This window comes from Argentina silus, assembly GCF_951799395.1.
Source record: "Argentina silus genome assembly, chromosome: 15".
Taxonomy (NCBI): Eukaryota; Metazoa; Chordata; class Actinopteri; order Argentiniformes; family Argentinidae; genus Argentina; species Argentina silus.
The window spans coordinates 2,058,768-2,082,264 of record NC_139669.1 but is presented as its reverse complement, the minus strand read 5'-3'; the positions used below and the strand labels follow the sequence as shown (position 1 = coordinate 2,082,264).

General features: G+C 47.4%; 1 protein-coding gene across 3 annotated transcripts in view; it reads right to left on the bottom strand.

Annotated features, from left to right (window-relative positions):
- LOC310816514 (LIM and calponin homology domains-containing protein 1-like) overlaps positions 1 to 21,770 on the bottom strand; it is a 28,994-nt gene extending 7,224 nt beyond the window's left edge. For 2 of the 3 annotated variants that reach the window (XM_083686759.1, XM_083686760.1), the window contains exons 1-12: positions 21,666 to 21,770; positions 19,925 to 20,123; positions 15,241 to 15,496; positions 8,569 to 8,604; positions 7,137 to 7,263; positions 6,651 to 6,808; positions 5,475 to 5,964; positions 3,597 to 4,061; positions 3,104 to 3,218; positions 2,492 to 2,616; positions 2,301 to 2,406; positions 981 to 1,006 (exon numbers count right to left, since the gene is read on the bottom strand). In XM_083686759.1, coding sequence (XP_083542885.1) covers positions 981 to 1,006; positions 2,301 to 2,406; positions 2,492 to 2,616; positions 3,104 to 3,218; positions 3,597 to 4,061; positions 5,475 to 5,964; positions 6,651 to 6,808; positions 7,137 to 7,263; positions 8,569 to 8,604; positions 15,241 to 15,496; positions 19,925 to 20,123; positions 21,666 to 21,674 — 2,112 coding nt within the window. In that variant the 5' untranslated portion in view covers positions 21,675 to 21,770. The remainder of the gene's footprint in view (positions 1 to 980; positions 1,007 to 2,300; positions 2,407 to 2,491; positions 2,617 to 3,103; positions 3,219 to 3,596; positions 4,062 to 5,474; positions 5,965 to 6,650; positions 6,809 to 7,136; positions 7,264 to 8,568; positions 8,605 to 15,240; positions 15,497 to 19,924; positions 20,124 to 21,665) is intronic. The other variant, XM_083686761.1, reaches the window with a different exon arrangement.
- Positions 21,771 to 23,497: the final 1,727 nt, after the last annotated feature.

Here is a 23,497-nt window from a genome sequence, read left to right as displayed (position 1 = left end):
GCACACAAACATACACACGCAAGCACGCACACACACACACATGCACACGCACACACACACACACACGCACACGCACGCACACACACACACACACGCACGCACACACACACGCGCAAGCATGCACACAAACATACACACGCAAGCACGCACGCACACACACACACACGCAAGCATGCACACAAACATACACACGCATGCACGCACACACACGCAACCACGCAGCAATGCACATACACACAGGCACACACAAACGCACCCATGCACACACACGCAAGCACACGCAAACACACACATACACAGGCACACACACAAACGCACATACGCGCACACACACACATATTCATGCACACACGCATACACACACATACACACATATCGATGGACACACACACACCGGACACACATCCACAAGTACAAGGGAAGGGAGGAGACAGAAACAGTTGGTCTACCACAACACCACTACTCCCATGCTAGCCAAGGGGATCCTACTACGGAGAGAGAAGAGAGACAGTGGTGAGGTGAAGGAACAAGAGAGCCCAGGGGAGGCTGGTAGAGGTAGGAATCGGAGGACTGGGCTCATAGTAATGCATGGAATGGAATGAGGAATGGAGTGTTCAATACCACTTTCTCATTCCATTCCATGCATTACAATAAGCCCAGCCTCTGATTTCTACCTCCACCAGCCTCCCCTGAGAGAGCAGTAGTGTCGGGCACTTTCTACAGCGTCCTCATCTGGTGGATCAAACCAGTGCCTTTTCAATTTGGACTATTCCTTTAAGTATGCCTTTAAGACTAAAACAAAATAAGTCATATTTCATAAATACGGAAATATGATGTCACCAAGCCTTACAATAAGGTGTAATGCATTACATGAGATGCATTATATGTCGGACTGTGGGTCACAGGTCAAACCAGATGAGAACAGTAAAAGCCCCTCTGAGAACCAGGAAAAATGACAGGTAAGGTCCAAGTTTACTCACTTTACCACGATCCTTCTCCGCGCCCTCTGAAATGACAACAGGGTAGAAAAGACATTCAGTTAGAAACACATGATGCACCAGACAGTTTCAAACAAAGAAACACATGATAGTGATAGTTATCTTGGGGGGCTTTTGGCATTTAAATGACTAAGCTGAATACATGGGAAAACTCATTCTTTTATGAATATAACGGAGAGAAGGAATGAAGAACAGAAAGGAAAGATGACAGGGGAAAAGAGAGACAAAGCAGGGCGACAGGGGAAGGAGCTTAGCAAAGATGTATGAGGTAGAAGACTGTAGTTGGTGAGCGCATTTCTACAAAAATAACTCTGATATACAGCATTTGTCACTACAGAGCGGCCTGCAATGCCCCAGTTTCCATTTTAGAAAAGCTGTTTGCAGCAGTGCACCAAAATCAAAATGGCAACTGAAAAATTACGACATGCTTGAAAAAGCCCCTCACAACCAACAAATGTTCATATGTAGGCTACTTTATGGCGTGGCCACAATGTTGCACACTCATTTCAATGTGAATTGTAACAAGAAGGTTGTGATGAGCATGGAAACCATCAAAAACACTAAAAGAGACAAAAAATAAAATGAGATCCACCGGCCTCCAAGGAGAAATGACGAAACGAGGACCGGGTTTCAGATGCTGTCTCCCAGCCCCTGGGGAAGCACTGGGGAAACCCTGTAGGTGAGAGCCCAGGGGGGTTACAGACAGGCTCGTCCAATCAGTGGGCAGTTTACCTGGTGGGGTGAAGAACTCCGAGCGTAACTTAGGGTTACCGGTTGCCGGCGGAGACCGAGCATTGTTAGCCAGCTCTAAAGCTCCAGCGAGGGCAAGGAAGGGAGGGAGGGAGGGACGGGGTGAGGAAAGGAGAGAAGGAAGGGATAGATAGATAGAGAAGTATCAAGACCAAGAGCTGGGATGAAAAACCAACAGAGCAGCAATGGGAGCAGTGAATCTTCTAGCGCCCACGATTGTCGAACGTCAAATGTCAATTATTGACTCATTTCAAACAACTTAGCCATTGCAGGTTTCAGAAGCTTTGGCCCATTCTAGAAGAAATACAGACAGCCAGCTAGGGAGGCAGAAAAGGAAAGAGTGGGAAGTGATAGCCGAACTCAGAGAAGCTGTATGAAATCAAGTCTGAAAGAATAGAAGCAGGGAGGTTCTGCTCTGAGAATGGATTCTCGTTCCATCACCTGCTGTTGCATCATCAAACTGCATGCAATCTATCCTTACCAACAACACTGTACCTCTCTCCCTTCCTCACCAGGGAGTCTATCCCTGCCTACTAGGGAGGCTGTGATTACCTGTTGTGGGTGCTTCACAAGGTGGCTTGTTTCTGGCAGGCTCTGGATCAGCTGAGACTGTGTCTGCCTCTGTCCTCATCAGCACCTCCTGGCTTGTCTCCCTGACCTGGGGTCAGAGTTTAGATGTATGCATAAGACGGGGATTGCGATCGGCTCAGTGATTGGTTGACTTGGTCGGAAGGTGTTCTCACCTGTGTGATCATTGGTTGGACTTGCGGTGCGGTTTTCTCTGATTGGACAGGGCCGGGGGCATTCTGTTGAGTCGCTGTGGTATTCACACACACTTCTGTCTGCTCCTTTGTAGTTGGTTGGGAATCTGAAGGCATAAGAATAACAAATGATATGGTATTCAATGTGGGTCAGCAGTTCCCATAGTTACTTATCTTCTGGAGATAACAAACACAGACATATATATATACAGTACCAGTCAAAGGTTTGGACACTCCTTCTCATTCAATGGTTTTTCTTTATTTTTTTTTATTATTTTCTATTGAAGACATCAAAACTATGAAGGAACACATGGAATAATGTAGTAAACAAAAAAGTGTTAAACAAACCAGAATATGTTTTAGATTTTAGATTCTTCAAAGTAGCCACCTTTTGCTTTGATGACAGCTTTGCACACTCTTGGCAAGGTGTGTCCAAACTTTTGACTGGTATTGTATATACAATCGATTCCAGATTTCAAATCAGCCAGATGAATCATATCAATAGGATTCAGCGGGGTATACAACTTCCACCACTAGGGGTCAGGGTAGCAGCAGTTAAGACGGTGGTATCCTAGCAGACGGCTATGCTCAGACCTGTGGTGGGTGGAGAGTGCTGTGCTGCTGCCTTTGTGTTCAGCTCATCCCCCTCCTTCACGACTGCAGTCCTGCCTCCCGTCTCCACCAAGCTCTCCCCCTGCTTCTGCAGCTCCTGTAGACACACACACACACACACACACACACACACACACACACACACACACACACACACACACACACACACTATGACTGGGGTGCATCCCAATCGTATAAAGCGGCTCCTCGCCTTGTGTATTGCGTATTGCACTCTCAAGGAAAAGAACCCCAGTGTAATATAACAACTCAAGGGAATAGTGAGTGAAATGTCACGTTCATGATGTGGTCCTCTGTGGCTCAGATGGTAGAGCGAGGCGCTGACAACGCTTAGGTTGTGGGTTAGTTTCCCGTTGGGACCGTATGTACTGAAAAGTGTACTCACTGCAATGTAAGCCGCTTTGGGTAAAAGCATCAGCTGTGTGTTCATTAGCATGGTGGTGTGTTGCCTGCTTACCGAGGGAAGTGACGTGGGCCTGGTCAGTGGTGGGGTGGACTGGTTGACACTGCCTTCCTCCTTAGCACCCGACCCTGCCGCTGTGGAGGTGGGGGCCGCAGTGGAGGGGGGGGCCACGGTGGAGGGGGGAGCCCCAGTGGAGGAGGGGGCCACAGTGGAGGGGGGGGCCACAGTGGAGGGGGGGGCCACAGTGGAAGGGGGGACCTCAGTGGAAGGGGGCAACACTGTGTCACCCTGAGCCTCGGCGGGCATTGGTGACACCGGGCTCCTACCGGGGGAGGGCCGCGGGCTGCTCGTGGGAGAGGGCGTGACGGCAGATGTGGGTGTGTCTGCACCATCCAGAGGGGCTGCAGACATGGCGGGAGAGGGGTGGAACCGTAGGGGGGAGGTTCTTCCTTCGCTCTCGGGGGTGGTGTTGAAGTCATCGCTTCCCACATCGCCATTGACTCGCAGCAAACCGTCCACCTGAGTAGGACGGGTACAGGAGAGAGGGTAAGGAGGGAGGCATTGGTGGGTATGCAGCACATTCAAATAATATGCACATGCACTCACACGCACACACACACACACACACACACACGCACACACACGTATACACGCAAGGCCGTGTATACTGAAGCTACATTTTTCTGGCACAAATCTGGAATCTTATAATCTTCTATAAAGTGCTTTATAGAGCAATACAAGAACAGTCAACTGGGGTCACACATTCCAAAGCTCCCATCCCACAGCAACAACCTCAGTATGACCAGACAGTTCTATTTCAGAATGTTCTGGAAGTCCCCTATCTTTCGGGAAAACCCAGCACATCCATAACCCTATACATTTATCCCTTCACCCATAGACCTCTTAGCCATTCAGCTAGAGCCCCCAGACATCACACTGGGCTCACTCAAAGGCCTGCAAGAGAGGGAGACAGAGAGAGAGGGAAAGGGAGAGAGAGAGGGAGAGGGAGAGGGAGAGGGAGAGAGAGAGAGAGAGAGAGAGAGAGAGAGAGAGAGAGAGAGAGAGAGAGAGAGAGAGGGAGAGGGAGAGAGAGAGAGAGAGGGAGTGGGAGAGAGAGTGGGAGAGAGAGGGAGAGAGAGAGAGAGGGGGAGAGGGAGTGGGAGAGAGAGAGCGCTAGCAAGCGGTAACTCAAAACGTGGGGGGCTACTGAATGGAAGGTCTCAGTCTACTCCCCCACCCCTCACTGACCCCCCCATCAGCCTGTGTGGGCCTCTTTGTCTAGCGGGAGGCCACTTCACATTGAGAGGGCCCTACTTGTCAACTTCTTAAGTCAATACGGAACAGAGTCCCCCATTCAACCCCAGGCTCCTCTCAGGATCCAAACAAGACATTCCAACAGAGCGCTCCGGGTTTGTTCCTTCCAGTAATAACCCCCCCACCCCCCACCCCCCCCAGAAAACATGGAATCTCACACTTATTTTCCGGAGGTTGGCGATGAACCCTGGTGAGACCCCGTTGTGCTAAATTGAGACGTCTCAACAGACTTCTGAGGGAGAGAAATCTCTCATTTTGCTATGAAACATGACATTAATCTCCATGGTAACCATCTGGCATTCTAATGTAAATGCCAAAAACAAGTGCCTCATTTACATATGACTCCACAGGGGTGCTGAGCCAATAGCGAGCTGGAACCAATGTCCATATTTGTCAGGCGTACAGGGATGCCCATGTTAGTCTCATCACTTATCAGGGAGCCCTGGTTTTTATTGTTGGAGTGCAAAACAACCCCAATAATTCAAACTCTAGCCAAGACACCATTTTGTAGTTAAAAAGACCAGATTCAATGTAGGACATTACACTATGTTAGTCACTCGTGAAAACCACTAGCCACACAATTGCAAAACAAAACAAAAAAAACGATTTTGACCTCACCTTGCCAGGCCTGGCTCCTGCCTGTGAGCCCTTGGGCTGGATGTAAGGCTTCGGTGTCAGTAAAGGCACCGGCTTGGGTGAGACCGCCCGGGGGACAGAGTGGCGGTGGTCCGGTGAGCGTGCCCTGATCTGGGGCAGGTGTGGCGGGTTGAGGAAGCCCTCCACACGGGCCTCCACGGTGGCGGTGAACTTGGGGGCCGGGAGCGACTGCTGCCTCAGGTACCTCAGGGGGCCGTTGGGGTCGATGTCGGGGGAGGCGGGGGCGGCGGCGAGGTCGGAGGAGGGGGAGAGGGAGAGGGGGAGGTGCGTGGCGGAGGTGAGGGAGGGGTCGGCGGAGACGCTGCGGTCCAGCAGTTTGGGCAGCTGCAGACGTTCCAGAACGGCCTCGCTGATGGTGAAGCGCTGGGCATAGTGATGGAGGACAGCCGCCGCCTCCTCCGGGGTACGAGCTCTGCGATAGGCCTCACGGAGCTCCTGCTCACGGCGCTCCCTGAGAAAGGAGGAGGAGGAGGAGGAGGAGTGGGGAGAGAGAGAGAACAGAGGTTCTGTTACAATACCTTCGGAAGGAACCCACCCTTCCTGCCTTCGATTCCTTGACGTCAACAGGGATCCAACACAAGCCGTTCTACAAAGCTCTTCAACGAACCCTTGCTTAACATTCATCTCATTGTTTTTGGATCAGTGACTTCATGAACTGAGGAAGGATATCTGAGAATGAACGTGTGTGAGTGAACGTGAGAACAAGGGAGACCTGTGAAAGCGAGACCACGTTGAGAAAAAGAAAAGCCTAAATAACATGAAGAAACGTGAGATCATTCATAACCATGACATACAGTAACATACAGTACCAGTCAAAAGTTTGGACACACCTTGCCAAGAGTGTGCAAAGCTGTCATCAAAGCAAAAGGTGGCTACTTTGAAGAATCTAAAATATAAAACATATTCTGGTTTGTTTTTATACTTTTTTGTTTACTGCATAATTCCATATGTGTTCCTTCATAGTTTTGATGTCTTCAATATTAATCTACAATGTATAATAAAATAATAAAAATAAAGAAAAACCATTGAATGAGAAGGTGTGTCCAAACTTTTGACTGGTACTGTACAGTAACATACAGTATAGCCAGGAAACAGGGCTGGAGATGAATCTGGGCCGTGTGAAGTGGCGTGACCTACTTTTCCTCTACGATCTCTCTGTAGGTCTTGATGCTCTTCCTCCTCTGAGAGGTGCAGCCGTCCCCTGTCATCAGTTTCTCCATCATCTTCCTCTCCTCCTCCTTCTTTATGAGGTCTTGGGAGACACTCCTCCTACGGTTCTTCCAACGTGCCAGGTCCTAACACACACACACACACACACACACACACACACACACACACACACACACACACACACACACACACACACACACACACACACACACACACGATACACACAACTTACATACTGTAGAATTACTGGGTATTCAAGAACATCAATCTCTGCACAGCTACTGCACCAAGGTTATGAGATAAACACAAAAATAGGGATAAAGCACGGACTGCTTTCTTAAGATCGTATCAATAATTCAGTACATTTCATCCCCCTTCATTCCAGGTCAGGGACTAGAGGTGAGTCATCACGGTGAGTGTGTGTGTGGTGAGAGATCGCTCGCGGCCACTCACGTCCTGCCAGTGGTCTTCCTCCTCCTTCATCTGGTTGTACTGGTTGTGCATTAGCTCATGGCGCACCTGACTGTGGGGCTGCAAGAGGGCGTCGTCCTCGCAGCGCATGTCAATCATACTCACGCTCCTGAGACGAGAGAGGGGAGAGACGAGGGAGACAAAGAGACGGAATGAGTCACGGAGACATTCGCTGTGAGATGTTGGCAGGCGATGGTCAGAGCGGGGTTTTGTTTCTTCGAGGCCAACATTTTTTTGATTGCTTTTATACAACAGCAGAGGGAGGTCATGACATTGAATGGCCCAGCCTTCCAAGCTGCGCAGAGGGACCCAAGTTGTCAGTTCATACATGCCACACGCATACTGTTCAGCCGTTCACACTGTTACGAACACTGTTAAGTTATCATCTGTTAAAAAAGCAAAAGGAGGATTACAATTGCACGCAAAGCAACATGCTTCCTTGGAGAGCTGTCAAGAAACAGGTCTGCAGTACAGTAAGTCTCTGCAAAAAGACAGCATCAACACAGAGCATTCAAGTCAAAGTCTGTACCACAGGTATTCAATCTTAAAGCTCTGAGAAAAGAGAGGCAATGTAAAGCTAATAACAATCCACCAAGAGGCCTATGTATGGTACAGAGAAAACACAAGCTCGTGCAGGTTGCCCCTTGTGCAAACCAGGGTGGGATTCTGATGCAGTGTCTCAGTGTTGATAAACTATAGTGGTTCGTAACCCAGAAGGGTGTGTAGGGGTCCATTAGATTCTCCTTTGGGCCCTCGAAGGCAAGAAGAGACAGTGAGATTAGATGATATATAGGCATTAGCAGACACGGTATCGTGCGGTGCAGGGCACCTACAGAGTTAAGATCATGCAGGTGTGTTGAGTTTGCGCGTGTCATGGGATGTGAGACCGTGAGATTGACATGTGAGTCATGCAAATGACAGAGACTGAGGACTGAAGCAGCTCATCTGTCCAGTCTGAAGGCATCCCTCAGCTCCCACACAGACACATCTTACAGATCTAAGAGGACCAGATAGGTGTAAGCAATATGGTAATAAGGCAGGTCGAATTTCCACCGTATCGATTAAACCCATCCAGCCCTTCCAGATCGACAAGATGTCTCTAAGTGTAGGAGCTACACTCTTAGAAAAAAAATAAAAATGCTACATAGCAACAAAAAGGGTTCTTCCGTTGTCCTTGTGAGAGAACCCTTGGGAGAACCCAGTTAGGTTCCATGTAGAACCCTTTCCACAGAGGGTTCTACATGGAACCCAAAACGGTTCTACAACCCAAAGGGTTCTTTAAAAGGTTCAATTCCACAGCCAATGAAGCCTTTTGGAATTAGTTTTTTTCTAAGAGTGTAGGGTGTGACATGGGACTGGGCAGCTGCGGTTAAGCTGGGCAGGTGCCATCTGAGGGTAACGAAGAACCACTTACTCTTGGTCATCTGACAGACTAGCTCTGAGGCTGTATCTACAGAAGCAGAGACATGGAGAGAGAGCACAAACACAAATGAGCACAATGATACATCCGACTTTACAACACAATACAAACAATCTACCATAATGAGACTAGCTACTCAACACTGTGATGAACAAAGGAGTGGAAAACACCTGTGCTGACAGTAAAAATGGATGATGGTAGACAATGTGCAAAACCATGGGATCTTTGTACACATTCATGAAAGGTTAATGAGATAGATTATCAATAATTCATAGAGTTTGACTAATTATTGTCCATCTGAACAGTTTTTGACAGAAATAAACTCTGTTTGGATATTGTTGTTTGTCTTATGGTAGCTCGAGGGACGCAACTAAATATGAACATATTATTCATTCGAACACAAGGTGGCGATCTAAGCAAAAACACAACCAGGTCAGCACTTGGGAAATGCATTGCACTGAAGTTATGGCACTACGGCATACTGTATGCACATGGAAATGATCTTGTGACGCAGTTTAAACAAAACTATCAATAAAAGCATGAGTCTTTTATTACCCAGAGCAAGACCAACTTCAAAGCCGGGGATTCATCTTTTTAGACCACAACACCCCAATTGGAGGTTTGGGTTTAACCAGAAAGATCTAGGCCACAGAGAGGCTTCTAAAGTCTCTCTGATGTTGGGGCAGGGTGTGAGTGAAAGTGTGGTTTGTGGTATAATTACGCATGGCCACTACAAAAGACAAGGCCCACTGAAAAGAGGTCTACCGAAATCTAGAGCACATTATTTTATGGGATAAATATATTTGTCATATTTGCCATACTGTACACACAAACCAAGGCACTATTTTTCTACTGCGATTTCCATTAATATGTTGATAAAATAGAGTATACAAATTAACGTATGTATGAATGTATTGATTCAGATGTACAGTTTGGACTGATCCATGCATTCAAGCATGAGTCATGAGTGCATGCGCTGCCTTATATGTTCAACAGTTACTAGTAACAAGTCAAAGGCCTTCATGCATGGTTATTCATGACAAACCTCTATCATGTCATCTTTACATGCTCCGAAATATACTATACAGTACAAATGTTACACAAATGTTAAACAAAAAAAATGGAAATCAAAATAGCATAGCTTGCATGCATCTGTTGCAGCAAAGTTCATTCCCATAGTCTGCTTCTGTAAAGCGTCAGTGCAGCATCCAGATAAATACACTTGCAACCACTCGCAGAGGGACATGCGATCAGTCTTCATGTTTGTCATCCAGACAGAGGCATCGCTGCTTGAGGTCATGGTCACAGAAGTCTCCGACTGGATGATGTCAGAAGTCTCCTACTGGATGATGGGTAGTGTAGTTCCCTGGGTCTAATGTGGGGATCCCTGCTGTTCTATCACAATATCGGACACTCTGTTTCAGAGAAACTCAAATATGCACAGGCTTCCCCACTCCTCTTAGCCAACTGGGCATTTCCTATCTGGTATTGAATCACGGTGTGTCGATGTGGGCGGGCTCACGTTGGTGGGAGGTCGTCGTCCAGCCAGGAGGGTCGTCTCTGAGATTTGTCGCCTTCACTCAACGCCCTTCCTGTGCGGCTCTGTTGGGTCACCGTTGCTGCGGTGGTCACCACGGAGGTTGCCGTGGCAGCAGGCACAGGCAAGAAGTGGGTGGGGCCAGGGGTGCCGGCGTGTTTAGGGGAGATTAGGGTGCGGCGGGCCCACATATCGTCCGTTGCCGGGGACACAGCCCCACTCCCCTTCTTTTGTCCCGCCTCCTCCCTGTCTGTCACTGGAGGTAACTTCCTGGGCGTCGCCGGGCTGGGGCTGAGAGGACTCGTCACAACGATGGAAGTCGTCATGGTGCTGATCGTCAGGGACGACGGCCGGAAGAGTTCCTCGGAGCACGAGCGGGCGGGGCTACTGCTGAGAGATTGGGCCAGTTATGATTGACACGGATGGCTTTGGCCAAAATAGCTGTGGAACCACTTCAAACATCGAAGCAAAATCATATAAAACCAAAAATGGCATCGTAAACATAGAATTCATCTTGGTTATCTTACTGGTACACCTGGAAAATAGATTTATGGTGAAATGCAGAGAAAATAGCATAGACAGTTGAGAGATAGGGAGACAACTCTGATTTAGACGAGATCAAAGACAAACAAAACATCCTGCTCTCCCTTTGTTACATTATTTAATACACAAAAAACACTGCTGAGATGTATTGTTTTTCCCAAGACATTTCAATAGACAGCAAATTCAAAGAGGTCTTGTTCGTTCTCAGAGTGCATTTCAATGACAGGTTGGACCCCTGAATAGCAGAGTTAGAAATGCTTTATTGAACTGATTGACTTTTTGCTGATTCATGTGTTATAAGTGAACTCTACCGGGGTAATGTGATGCTGCAGATATGTTCCCGGTTCTTTCCATCCTCTAGCCAAAGTTTTTCTCCATAGCCTCTATGCACAGCATTAAAAACTCAGCCAGCGCTTTACCGGTTTTGCGTGTGTGTGTGTGTGTGTGTGTGTGTGTGTGTGTGTGTAGCAGAGGCAAGGGTAGCATCCACACTTGTTGATCATCTCAAACCGTTGCCATGACACCACTAGGCCTATGGTTGCCTAGGTGCAAGGTGATGGAAGGGTACCAATATTTCTCTAATGAAACCCCAGAGAGATTCACTGTCCAGATCATAGAGTCAGGGACTGTATGTAATGCCCATCTCGCCTATCAATTATCACCCATCAACCCTTTAACATTTGAATTTGTCCGTTCTACATACTCCCCCTTGTAATCAACAGCAGCAAAAGAACCATTCCAAGCATAGAATCAGAATTATTGTTATTATGTTCATGATTCCAAAGGCCACACACAGGGAGGAATTCAAGCTGATAAACACAATAAACTACTAACAGGCATAACAAACCACGACAGGACAGACATCAATTCTATTGAATATACCATGAACACACAGGGCTTCTGATCACAGACATAAATAGGGACCACAAACAATGCAACAGCAGATTCTTGGCAAAGACCAAAAACCCAATGTCTGGGCTGCTTTCTCACATGGGGAGAAGACAGGCGGTTGTGGATCCAACAAAAGCACTGGCCCACAGCAACCCCAGTTTGGAACGCCTGCCTGTCTGTCAGACCTCCCTAGAATAACTCCTGGAACACAGTGATACACAACAAGCCATATTTCTACTGAGAGAATCTCCATTCTCATTCCAACACCACGGCAGGCCAGATCATCTAATACAGCCAGAGAAAGCAGACAGGCCGAGGGTTGGATCCAAATGCAGCTCAGAGTAAACCACAAATGAGAAGATTCATTCATGTATGTCTGGAAATAACATGCAAAGTTCAGTTTCTTAGGAAACAATACACTGAATCCTCACTGTGCATTTGTGTAATATACATGCCATTTAGCTGACGCTTTTATCCAAAGCGACTTACATTGCAGCGAGTGCATACATTTTCAGTATATTTTGTCCCAGTGGGAAACGAACCCACAACCTAAGCATTGTTAACGCCATGCTCTACCAACTGAGCCACAGAGGACCACTAAAAAACCCACTGTAAAGCAAAAACAGTACCTAAGAGTATTAAAGGCAGTCTCGTTCCCAGACACTTCTGCCCCAAATAGACGAAAGGTCTGGTGGACAAACTCCTCAAACTTGGCCTTCCATAAGAAAGAGCACCAAGAACGGACTGCGCATAGCCATTGGCTTTACCTTGCGTCAATCATCTCCCACAACATTTCCCCCCCCAAGTGCTTGCACGCCACATGTTTCTGATTCGCAACCCGCGTGATTCGCTGAAATCAATTAATAACAAATACTTTACTCAGTAAATTCACTCCCACTAAGGCCAGGTTTGAGTCGTTGTTATTCCAGGCTTATGTGCGCTGTGCGCGATAGCCTGGGAACGAGGGTATAGGTGAAGGTAACCCCAGTTCACAGCAACATTAACTAGGAATGTTTGTGCTGTGTGTACTGTATGTGCAGTTGTTGTTGTTGTTTTTGTTGTTGTTGCTGTTGTTGTTGGGGGAGTGGGCTACAGTCGATTGGGAAATTGGCAACTTGGCTCCATCAGCTTGAATTATCCTAAAGGGGAATCATTTCAATGGGGTTGTTGGCGCAAGAGGTTAGGGTTGGGAAGTAGGATTGGCAGCTTGATCAGGGGACTGGACCAGGGAGTAATGAGTATAGGTGGGGGAGTGAGTGGCACCTTGGTTCAGGGGTGACAGTCTCCATGTAGTGGGGTTCTGCAGGGGTCTGAGTGGGGGTGTAGGGGCGTGGCTTGCTGATGTCCCACTCCTGGACAAGGAACTCCCTCTCAGGTTTGAAGAGGGTCAACCTCCCCTCCTCCTCCTCCTCCTTCCTCTCCTCCTCTTTTCTCTCCTGCTCCTTCTTCTCCTTGTTCCCCTGCTCCACTGAGAGGCTCTGTATTTGGGGCTGGGCTTGGGCTTGGGGACTAGGGGAAGGGGGGTCTTTAGGGAATACGACTGGGAGTGTCTCTACGGTGGGGATCTCATCCGGACTGTTATACACAACAATCACAACCACACAATTACGACACATCATACATACAGACACAACGCCGTCGCGACACACACACACACACACACACACACACACACACACACACACACACACACACACACACACACACACACACACACACACACACACACACAGGTGACAGAACCAAAACAAGACACAGACAGACAAACAATACAAACCACACCAAGGCAAAGGGAATAGAGACAAACAAGCACAGGACACCGGTATTGGGAACATGCAATACAACAGAGGGGAATGGAGAAGGAGCAAAGGAAGAAGAAAACAGAAAAAATATTACAATGAGACGTATAGTAATGCATTTGGGAGAGTGCTGTGAACTACACCTTACACATAAAGCGTCGTTGAATAGGAGGTGCTGTATAAAGGAAAACATGCAGGAATAAGAGTCACAATCACACACACACACACACACACACACACACACACACACACACACACACACACACAGACACAGACACATGCACTCACACGTATAGTGCCTTCGGAAAGTATTCAGACCCCTTCACTTTTTCCACATTTTGTTGTGACATTTCAAAAAACGTGTTTTTTCGCTTTCTCATTCTGGGGTGTTGTGTGTGGATTGATGGCAAATTCTTTTAATTTAATCCATTTTAAATTGAGTCTATAACACAACAAAATGTGGAAAAAGTGAAGGGGTCTGAATACTTTCCGAAGGCACTGTATACCGTACACTTCCAGACATTACCATGCTTTGCGCATCCATGCATGAAAACACTGTTCCACACAATCTCAGCCTATTAGCTCCGACTAACAGGTTTAAAGGTCTAATTAAGGCCTCAGAGACACACACGCATATGAAAGGTGGACGAGTCGGTCACCAAATTTCCAGTGTGTTTATGGGCTATAAGTGTGTGTGTGTGTGTGTGTGTGTGTGTGTGTGTGTGTGTGTGTGTAATTAAGCTAATGAGCTTACTGGTCGTCCAGAGGGTCATGTTCTGTAGCAAAGGCCAAATTTAGTCAGTGTCTTCTAATTTAAACAAAAATAGTCTTTGCACACACGCGCACACACGTACGCACACACTTGCACACACTCACACACACACACACACACACACACACACACACACACACACACACACTTAAACTACTCAGGACTGTTTAGAAATTAGTTTTAGCTCCACAAGCTTTTAAGTTTCTTGATTTGTCTACATTGCAAATTTCTCTCGTTACTGGCTCCCACACTGGCCTCAGCTTCAGCCAATGAAAACACACATCTGGTCTCCATCAGCCCCTCCCTCCATGCCACCGCTGTACAAAAAAACAACATTTCTCTTTCCTTGTGTTAAACATGCATGTCCCAAGTCAGACAGAAGGACATTCCCAGTCTTCTCCTCCATTTGTGAAATCACAATATGAGGGAAAATTGGCTGGTTCCAGTAGTTTCTAAAGTGCCTCGTCAGGTCTGTGTGGAATACAAACACATCAGATATACACTGTAGAGAGCAGCTCTCCATCACGTTATGCAGACACTTCTAGGGAAAAAATAAACATCTCGTGTTTGATTTGTCTTAATGGTAATACCAGAGATTTAGCCGCTAGCATTTTATCGGTTTGACAGCCCATTAGCTGCTGTTCCTCACAGCTAATAAAGAGCTGTAGGCTAACAAGCTGCTAAAGAGAGTGAGCCAGGCTTGTCCTTAGCTGGGTAAACAAACCAAATCATCTCAATATGTGCTCTTAATCCCTGATGTCCCTCCTCATCCAGAAACTTGGAGAAAGAAACTGGTGGCGATCAAATTGGTCCCATCTTTAGTGAAGCCAACAGTAAAACAAATAAGGAGTCTTGCCAGTAATGGAGATGGCTTCCCATGACTACTGAATCAATGCATCCAACCATAGCACATGTATGGGCTCGGAGCTGTGATGAGTTATTGCGCTGGTACTTACTAAGAGGCACAACACAGATGACAACTGCATTGAAATGAGTGGGACAAGTGAGTAATGCCAAGTTAGCAATTTTCCATAGTGGAAAAAGTGCTTATAACACATTTATTACACAACACTAACTCTACAACGACTACTACTACTACTACTACCATGCTTGCTTATGCTCACCTGAAGGGTCTGTCGCCCCCTATGGGTGAGGTGGCGGTGCTCCAGCTCTTGCGGCCGCCCTCCTCGCGGTCACCCCTCTTCTTGCGTAGCGGCGTGGGCATGTAGCTGCTCTGGTTGCTTTTGTTGGGCAGGTACTGGTTGAAGGGAATCACACAGCGCTGCTCGCTCACCGAGGTCCGCCGCGCCAACATGTCGTCCTTCCGCACGTCCGGCAACTTCCTGTGGGGGGCGTCGGACTCTGAGTCGCTGCCACGGCCTGAGGGAGGTAGAAAGAGAGAGAGGGAGAGAGAGGGAGAGAAAGAGAAAGAGAGAAAGAGAGAGAGAGAAAGAGAGAGAGAGAGAGAGGTTGGACTTGCTAGAAGAGGCTCATAGTACAATGGGGGATGTGAAACTGTTAGCAAAGAAAAGGGACACTGCGGTTATGGAATGAAATGAATTATGAGTTAAATTCATGATCCCAAGAAAAGCATTTTGCAATCCTTGTCTCGGAGGACCACTCGGTGGTTTGGTTTTCATTTCTACTGAGCTCTCGGATCACCGAGTCCGTACTGGGCAGTAGTCTGGTCTAAGCGAGAGGCAACACAGTCGGCTAATCAGTTGAGATCTCAGTCAAAAATAATAAACCAAGGAATCAGTTGGAAAGAAAACCAGGAGAATGAGTCCCCCAGGACCTGCTCTAGATCACGATGTGACTGCTGCCTGTGTACTGTAGAAGCATCACTTTAACCACTACGACTCTTCAGAAGCCTCTTCTGTACCAAGTACTTGGTATGCGATTGGTACTGCATGTGATAAATTAATGCTATCTGGGCCAACAAGGTAGAAAATATTGCCTCTGCCAACCATACATCATCCATAAAGGTTGAAGGTCAGTCAGTGTATGTTGGGTTTTATGACACCGTATGAAACAAATCATCATCTTAGAGATTGTGCTTTCGTTGTGCTCGGACCGACTCAGTTGTAGTCCGACTATATTATAGTACCGCTGTTAAGAGGAATTCATTTGGTGTACCCAGCTGTGTTCATGTCAGATTCTTGATGCATTGTCAGCTTTTTATGTCCACACCTGGTTTTGCGCATCACTCAAAGTCTTCCCCCTCTCTTACTAAATTCCTTCCCCAAGATGTTCAGCACATGTGCGTTCATAATTCTCCTCCCCCTTGGTCAAAAAGGTAAAGTACCAGGCACCACTCTGTGTGATCGGTAAGGTCAAACACTAAATCTGTTTGTCATATCCCTGCATTGTTTAGACAGAGTTAATGATTTTTGGACTCCAGGATTGACAGATCAAGGCCAGGAAGAGGCCTAGAGGTAGTTCTGCTTCAAATTGACCATCGGTTTAAAAATACAAGGCTCTAGCCTCTGAATTGGAACCATAAGCAGGTTTCACTCATGCGTTAAGAACTTTATCTGAGTGACATGTGTCTAATCAAATATTATACCACGGGCCACACATGGTAACAGTCAAGCACATGTATGTGTACTCCTGGACTATGAGTCAAAGTCAAACAGCAACTTAGGTGACTGGCGTATTTACATGTACCATACCACGGTCAAAAGGTGTTCACACCAATGGGCACACAAGGGTAAGCGGCTCTTTGGACTGTGGTTCAGTGCAACACAGCACAGGTACCTTTCTCATCGAGAGGTGATTAGGAATAAATTACATAACTATGACATCATGTACTTGATCCGTTCCCAAAGCTATTGACTGGGGATGGGGCAGCTTTTGCAAAAAAAAAGAATGAGGGAAGCGAAGAGGACAATGGGGTTGAGTCCAGTACAGTAGCTGCTTTTGGCGCGTAGCACAAAGCGTTCTATTTATCCACCATAGTGTGTTGATCTACAAAACTGCCCAAACAAAAGAGAGCTGCCAATATCAAATTTCTTTTTGAGATTAAATTAAATTCCCCCCTGTCCTCTAATTATATTTGGGGTGAGCTGAGTTTGAGAGCTGAATAGTGCAACCAGCAACAGAATGGCCTCTCTCCACAAGGTCAGTCCATGAAGACCTGGGTTTATGTACTTGGTATAAACAGTGATAATTGGCAGCCCTTGTTCTGCATGTAATCAAACCTCCCTATGTTGAGCTGATCCCAGGACTGCCCCTCTGGCCTGCCCCTCTGTTGTCAGATCTGCTGTATGGGCCTGCTGGATCTGATCCAGAGTCAGATGAGTGATAGGACTGGAGACTGGCTGTGTAGGAGGCCAAATGGCAGGGATAGGGAACATCTGATATCCAACCAACTCTGCACTGTACTGTACATAACCACAAATAGTCTTCTCATATTGTGGACTACATAGTACGCAATCCAATACCCATAAATCCAACACAAAATATGACGATCCTGACTTGATAATACCCTCCAGTAACAATCTTTCTTGCTTATCTTTGTATCGTGCATCACTGTGGTGATTGGTGCATCTCCACATCCCTATTTCAACTCTCTCTGTGTCCCATTTTCCATTGAAAATGCTTTTTAGTCTGGACTGGGATATAAAGGGTTAATCTAGGTTGGGGAAACCGGCCCTGAGTGCGTAACACAATAGCAACCCAACACCAACCAACCAACCAACCTTAAAGCAACCTAAAGCCTTTAACTAAACCGCTCGGTGTTCTTTCTCCCTTGGTGACGTCTGTTTCCCCTTCACTTCCCTCAAAACAAAAACACACCCAACCTAGACGGGAAGCTCGGCCTGCTCCCGTGCTCCCAGCCCTAACATACGTTTGGTGACCAACGTCGTAACCTTTTATGGGTCCTCATTAAAAAAATTAAGAGGTCGCATTGCGAATACACTGTGGCAAACAACAGCTTTCTATGGCAACTTATGGCCAGAGTGGCATTATAAAACACCTTGATATTGAGCCAAGCCATACTTCAGAGTCCATTTCTGTTCTTCAATGCTGAGCATAAATCTACTTTACAGCTGTTTACAGTTTATGAGTCTGACTTTCTGTAATAAAACCTTTATTACTGCATCATATGTACAGTAACATACTACCATAATAACTACATGCAACATGGTGGATCCATTGTAATATGAACGTTTAAGGAGAATTGCCACCATTGCTTATATAACCCTTGTTTATGGAGTTCATATTCAGTAACATCATCCCAAACAAGAAGGTTCACAAGCTGCTTGGTGCCAACAGGGCCACAAGAGTCAGAAGTCAAAAGTAGAAGAGTGCAGAGCTAGATCACTGGTCAGAGCTAGATCACTGGTCAGAGCTAGATCACTGGTCAGAGCTAGATCACTGGTCAGAACAGCTTGTGCATGCGTGCGTGCGTGCGTGCGTGCGTGCTTGTATAGGCCAGAGTCTTGTGCGTGCGTGCGTGCGTGCGTGCTTGTATAGGCCAGAGTCTTTCGGGACAGGCTCCTGTGGTCAGTCCTCACTCTTGGCTCAAAGCCCTTGACCAATTAAGTTTTTTTAAAAGGCCCTGGAAGACCAATCATGGGGGTTTACAACATGGGGTCCTGAGAGTTTTCTTGGCTTATTTTTGCCTGCCTGGAAAACCCCCCCAAAATATTATGCATATATTCTAATTTCCTCCCATGAGTTGTATGGAGAGAGAGTCTTGTGGTGATAACCCTAACCCTAACCCTAACCCATATGATATAGCCTCTCATATTATATAGGCACTAATACACAGAAGCTGGTTGGTTCTAGCTGAAGCTGTTATGGTGCAGTATAGTTTAACAGCCAGCTTAGTTTATCCCAAGGGTGCTATCAAGCAAACTAAGAGAGGAGAGAGACCTATATTTATCAACAGAGAGTGTGAGCATGTATGTGTGTGTGTGTGTGTGTGTGTGTGTGTGTGTGTGTTTGGGTGTGTGTGTGTGTGTGTGTGTGTGTGTGTGTGTGGGTGTGTGTGTGTGTGTGTGTGGGTGTGTGTGGGTGTGTGTCTGCAAGTATGCAGTACTGGTCGAGAGTGCGGGATCCTCTTAGTCACTAACATAAACTAAATCACACCCAATCGTGGTCATCAGGTTGTGCAACACCCCTCAGATTCTGATAGATCGAGAGTGTTTTGCTCAGAACTGATCTCCAGAAATACAGCGTAACCCATCAGTCAATACTGCTACCCCCCCCCCCCCTCCCTCCCTCCCTCCCTCCCTCCCTCCTCCCTCCCTCCTTCACTCTGCCATCTGATCTCAGTATGTTCTCCCTGTCTCTGTGCTATCACTCAACACATGTCCCTTCAAGAGTGCCTTCAAAGACATGCAACCCATGACAACGGGGCTCAAACACTCTTGGCGATGGAAGGACAACACAAAACAGCCTTTGTACACATGTCAATAGCAGAGAGGCACCCTGCCAGATGATGTCACAGATATGAGACAGGAGGGTGAAGAGTACCAAGCCTGTGTTTGAATGGGACCAGATACAGCATACTGTATGGATACCCGTGGAGGCTGGTGGAGGTAGGAATCGGAGGACGGGCTCATTGCATGGAACGGAATGAGGAATTGGTATCAAAAACCATTCCATACCTGATTCCATTCCATGCATTACAATGAGCCCGTCCTCCGATTTCTACCTCCACCGGCCTCCACTGAATAGGTGGATATACAGGCAGAATAGCCTATTTGACATCATCATGGACTGCAACTAGTAGAACTGGTCTCGGATCAATCAACTGTCAACCGTTCCACTGTCTACCAAATGCAGTAGTCTCCCTACCATCGCTGCTGCCGCGGGCGACAAGCACGTCCGGCGAGGGGGTCTGTCGGGAGCGCGATCCGAACGAGTCCAGGCTGTCGAAGGAGTCCTCTCTGCCGTGGCGTGGCGGGGAGAGTGAGTCACTGCGCTCCGAGTCCCAGCAGTCGATGTAGCCACTGTCACGTATGCTGCGCTTAGGGCTCTCCGTATCCTCCGCCTCCTAACACACACACACACACACACACACACACACACACACACACACACACACACACACACACACACACACACACACACACACACACACACACACACACACACACACACACACACACACACACACACACACACACAACAAGTGAAAAAAAAAAAGACCAAGATCTTTACAGTGTTTCAAGATCATCCATTGCTCTGTCCACACACTGCATATCTAATCTAAATCCCTCACCATGTTTCCAAAGTCAGGTATAATCCTCCTTAAATCCACATTCAAGTTCTACCTCTGTCTCTCCCTCCTCCTGCAGTGTGACCTCCTCCTGCAGTATGCAGCCCTGTCTGTGGCCTCCCTGGTCCGCAGGGCTAATGAATACCGGGGGAAAGCCTTTCCTGTCCGCCAGAGGAACTTCCTGGTCCTGCCCTGTTTCTCTGCCCCCCCTCCACCTCCACCTCCCCTCTCCATCCCCCCCCCCCTGCCCACCCCCTCCACCTCTCCTGCCCCTCCACCCATGTCGACTCTCTCTCCCCTCCTTTTAATTCTCCTTTATCTGCCTTTTTCTCTTGCCCCCAGTCTCTCACCCTTTATTTTCACCCCGCCCTCCCCCAACTCCCTTTCCCCTTCCACCCATCCTCTCCCCCTCCACCCCCCCCCCCCTCCCGCTGCCAGATCATGAATCAGGGAGGATGTTTGTTTGGCTGAACCTGTGGCGGGAGGGGGATTGTGGGTACAATGGCTTTCAGTGGCCACTCCACCAGGAGGGACATTCCTGATTGGTCAGATCAGTCCAGTGAACTGTCATCTCCAGGTTTGACTGACCAACCACACCTGCCAGGGGACAGCCTGCAGACAACCCACTGTTTAATGCCTAGCAACACTAGCAACTTTCCTTGTTTGTAACTGCCCTCAGTTCATCAATTCTAGACAGAATATTCATTGACATACCCATATTGTTTATCAGCACAGCGGCTATTGCATGCCACTAAATCCCCTGCATCACACACTATTATTGATTGTCTCTCTGAGCTCCCATCGTTATCTCTCGTTCAGTGGAGACGTGGCCCTGTTTTCCTGGACCGTACGGACCCACATCTGGGAAACCATTTTGGTTCTGAGCAGCCCTGATTTCCCATTTTAATAGAATAGCAGAGAGGGACGTCACGTTTTCAGAGATGGAATAAATCGCCGGGGAGTGACATCATGCCCTGTCGCTGTGGACGGAGGGGTGGTTGCTAACACGAACCGTCTCTCCAGGGCTCTGTTAAACCTGGCCCTGCAGCCTACGGCCTGAGGTCATCACTGGACAGACTGAGAGAGAGAGAGAGACAGAGAGAGAGAGAAACAGAGAGAGAGAAACAGCGACGGCCTCTTCCAAGAATGACTCAATGATGGAGGGATGGGTAAAGAGGAGAGGAGAGCAGAAGATGGGGGTTGAATTTATCAAACCTCCTCAAAGGACCTAGCATAACCTTCAACCAGTGTGTGTGTGTGTGTGTGTGTGTGTGTGTGTGTGTGTGTGTGTGTGTGTGTGCACGTGTGTGTGCCTACCTTTCGCATCTGTGCCAGCAGGCCCTCAAACTCCTTCAGGTCCAGAGTGGGCCCGTTGTAAGAGGTACAGCTGTTGGTAGCTCGACCCAGCCAGTAGATGGTGATCAGAACCTGGGGAGGAGAACATGACAACAGGTCAGAATTATGACCGGGATGGACACCGATTGATTCAAACCAGGACCGAACTACTAGGCATTAAGCTCTCATCCACCAATCCCTGTTGCTGGTCTCATATTCTACCATTTATACACACATGATGCACGTAGCTGCTAATACATGGCTTATTAGCTGCCGATAATGTATTACAAGCACAACAACAACAACAACAACAACAACCGTCTACTTCCAAGGGCTGTGACCGAATACCAATTTCTCTTCAAAATGCCACTGCACCCCTGGGTTGAGTGAGCATGGGTAAGGCTCTGAGAACCCGTCCTTGAGAACTCTCCTGACAGCTCTGAGGTGTTATCCACAACGTTAACTCCAACTGACAGCAACACAAGCATTCCCCTACACCTGAGAGCATTCTGAGGACCATCTGTCAGACTGTACCCATAAGCCTGTATGATGTAAGCCAGAGGCTCCACGGCATATTTTACCCATTAGGTAGCAAAAATATACTGTCTCCCACAGAGGTACATTTGGGTAGTTTCTGGAGTAAGTAACGGCATCCCCAAAAATATACACTGTTCTAAAAGTATGACAGCTTGGCTATCAGCATTTCCCAAAAGTTGTGTTTTTCTACAATAGCATACGAGGTCATTTTTCTCCCTGGAATGTTTGTTTAATGTACAGCCTAGGAGTAGACATACACCCTGAATCATTCTCTACGCCCCTCCTTGTCTTTGATTTGTGTGGAGATCGAAGCCCAAGCCTTTTATCAAACAGCTGCTGTGAGGCGGTTTACCTCCTGGTCCTTTTGACCCAGCCCAGTTCCTATCACTTCAACATGCTGGTGGCCAGGAGACTGCTGCACAAACAAGACAAGACCTACCATTGTCCTGGGCCCAATACAGGTCGATTGGAACACAATGCTCACGCACACACACACACACACACACACACAGACACAGACACAGACACACGCAAGCATGCATGCACACATGTACACACACACACACACACACACACACACACACACACACACACAGGGTAGGTGGATTTGCAATGCTAGCATGTTAGCGTAGGCCTGACAGGCTCATTTACCTCATCCCCTGGCTCATCTCCCCCTACATAGGTGGCTGTGTGGACTCAGCAGTCTCTACTGTGGCCATATGGAGATCACACACACACTTTAAGCAATGTGAGCAGAAGCTGACTACACTCATTTCTAATATCAATGTCATCCATGGATCTGAGGGGGTACTGCTTTGATAAGACAGATAAGTGGACATGGAATGGTTTGTAAAATGTGAGTTGAACATTTCTCAGGCATGGATTTGCATAATTTTCCATTACATACGCGGCGGCCTATGTTTTTCTCAGCAATTTTGGTGTCAGTGGTCCTGAGATTTCAGACTGAAAACTATGGCTGGAATGAAGGCTAGAACGGCAAACATACATTAAACCGGTCCACAGGTAACAGCCTTGTGACAACATGCGGCAGGCATGTAAACAGACTCTTATACTTACACGACTATCTAAATATGTTGTGTTTAAAACCTAAACACCTCAGGTCGGGGTATCTTCTCTGTCATATACACTCTCTACTCTCCTGCTCAGTCACAGTAGCTGGCTCTGATGTGGACATATGTGGCCATACCTGTCAGATGTCTTCCATTAGGATAGGACAACAACGCCTCTGTTTCATACGCCTACAGTCACACACTCAC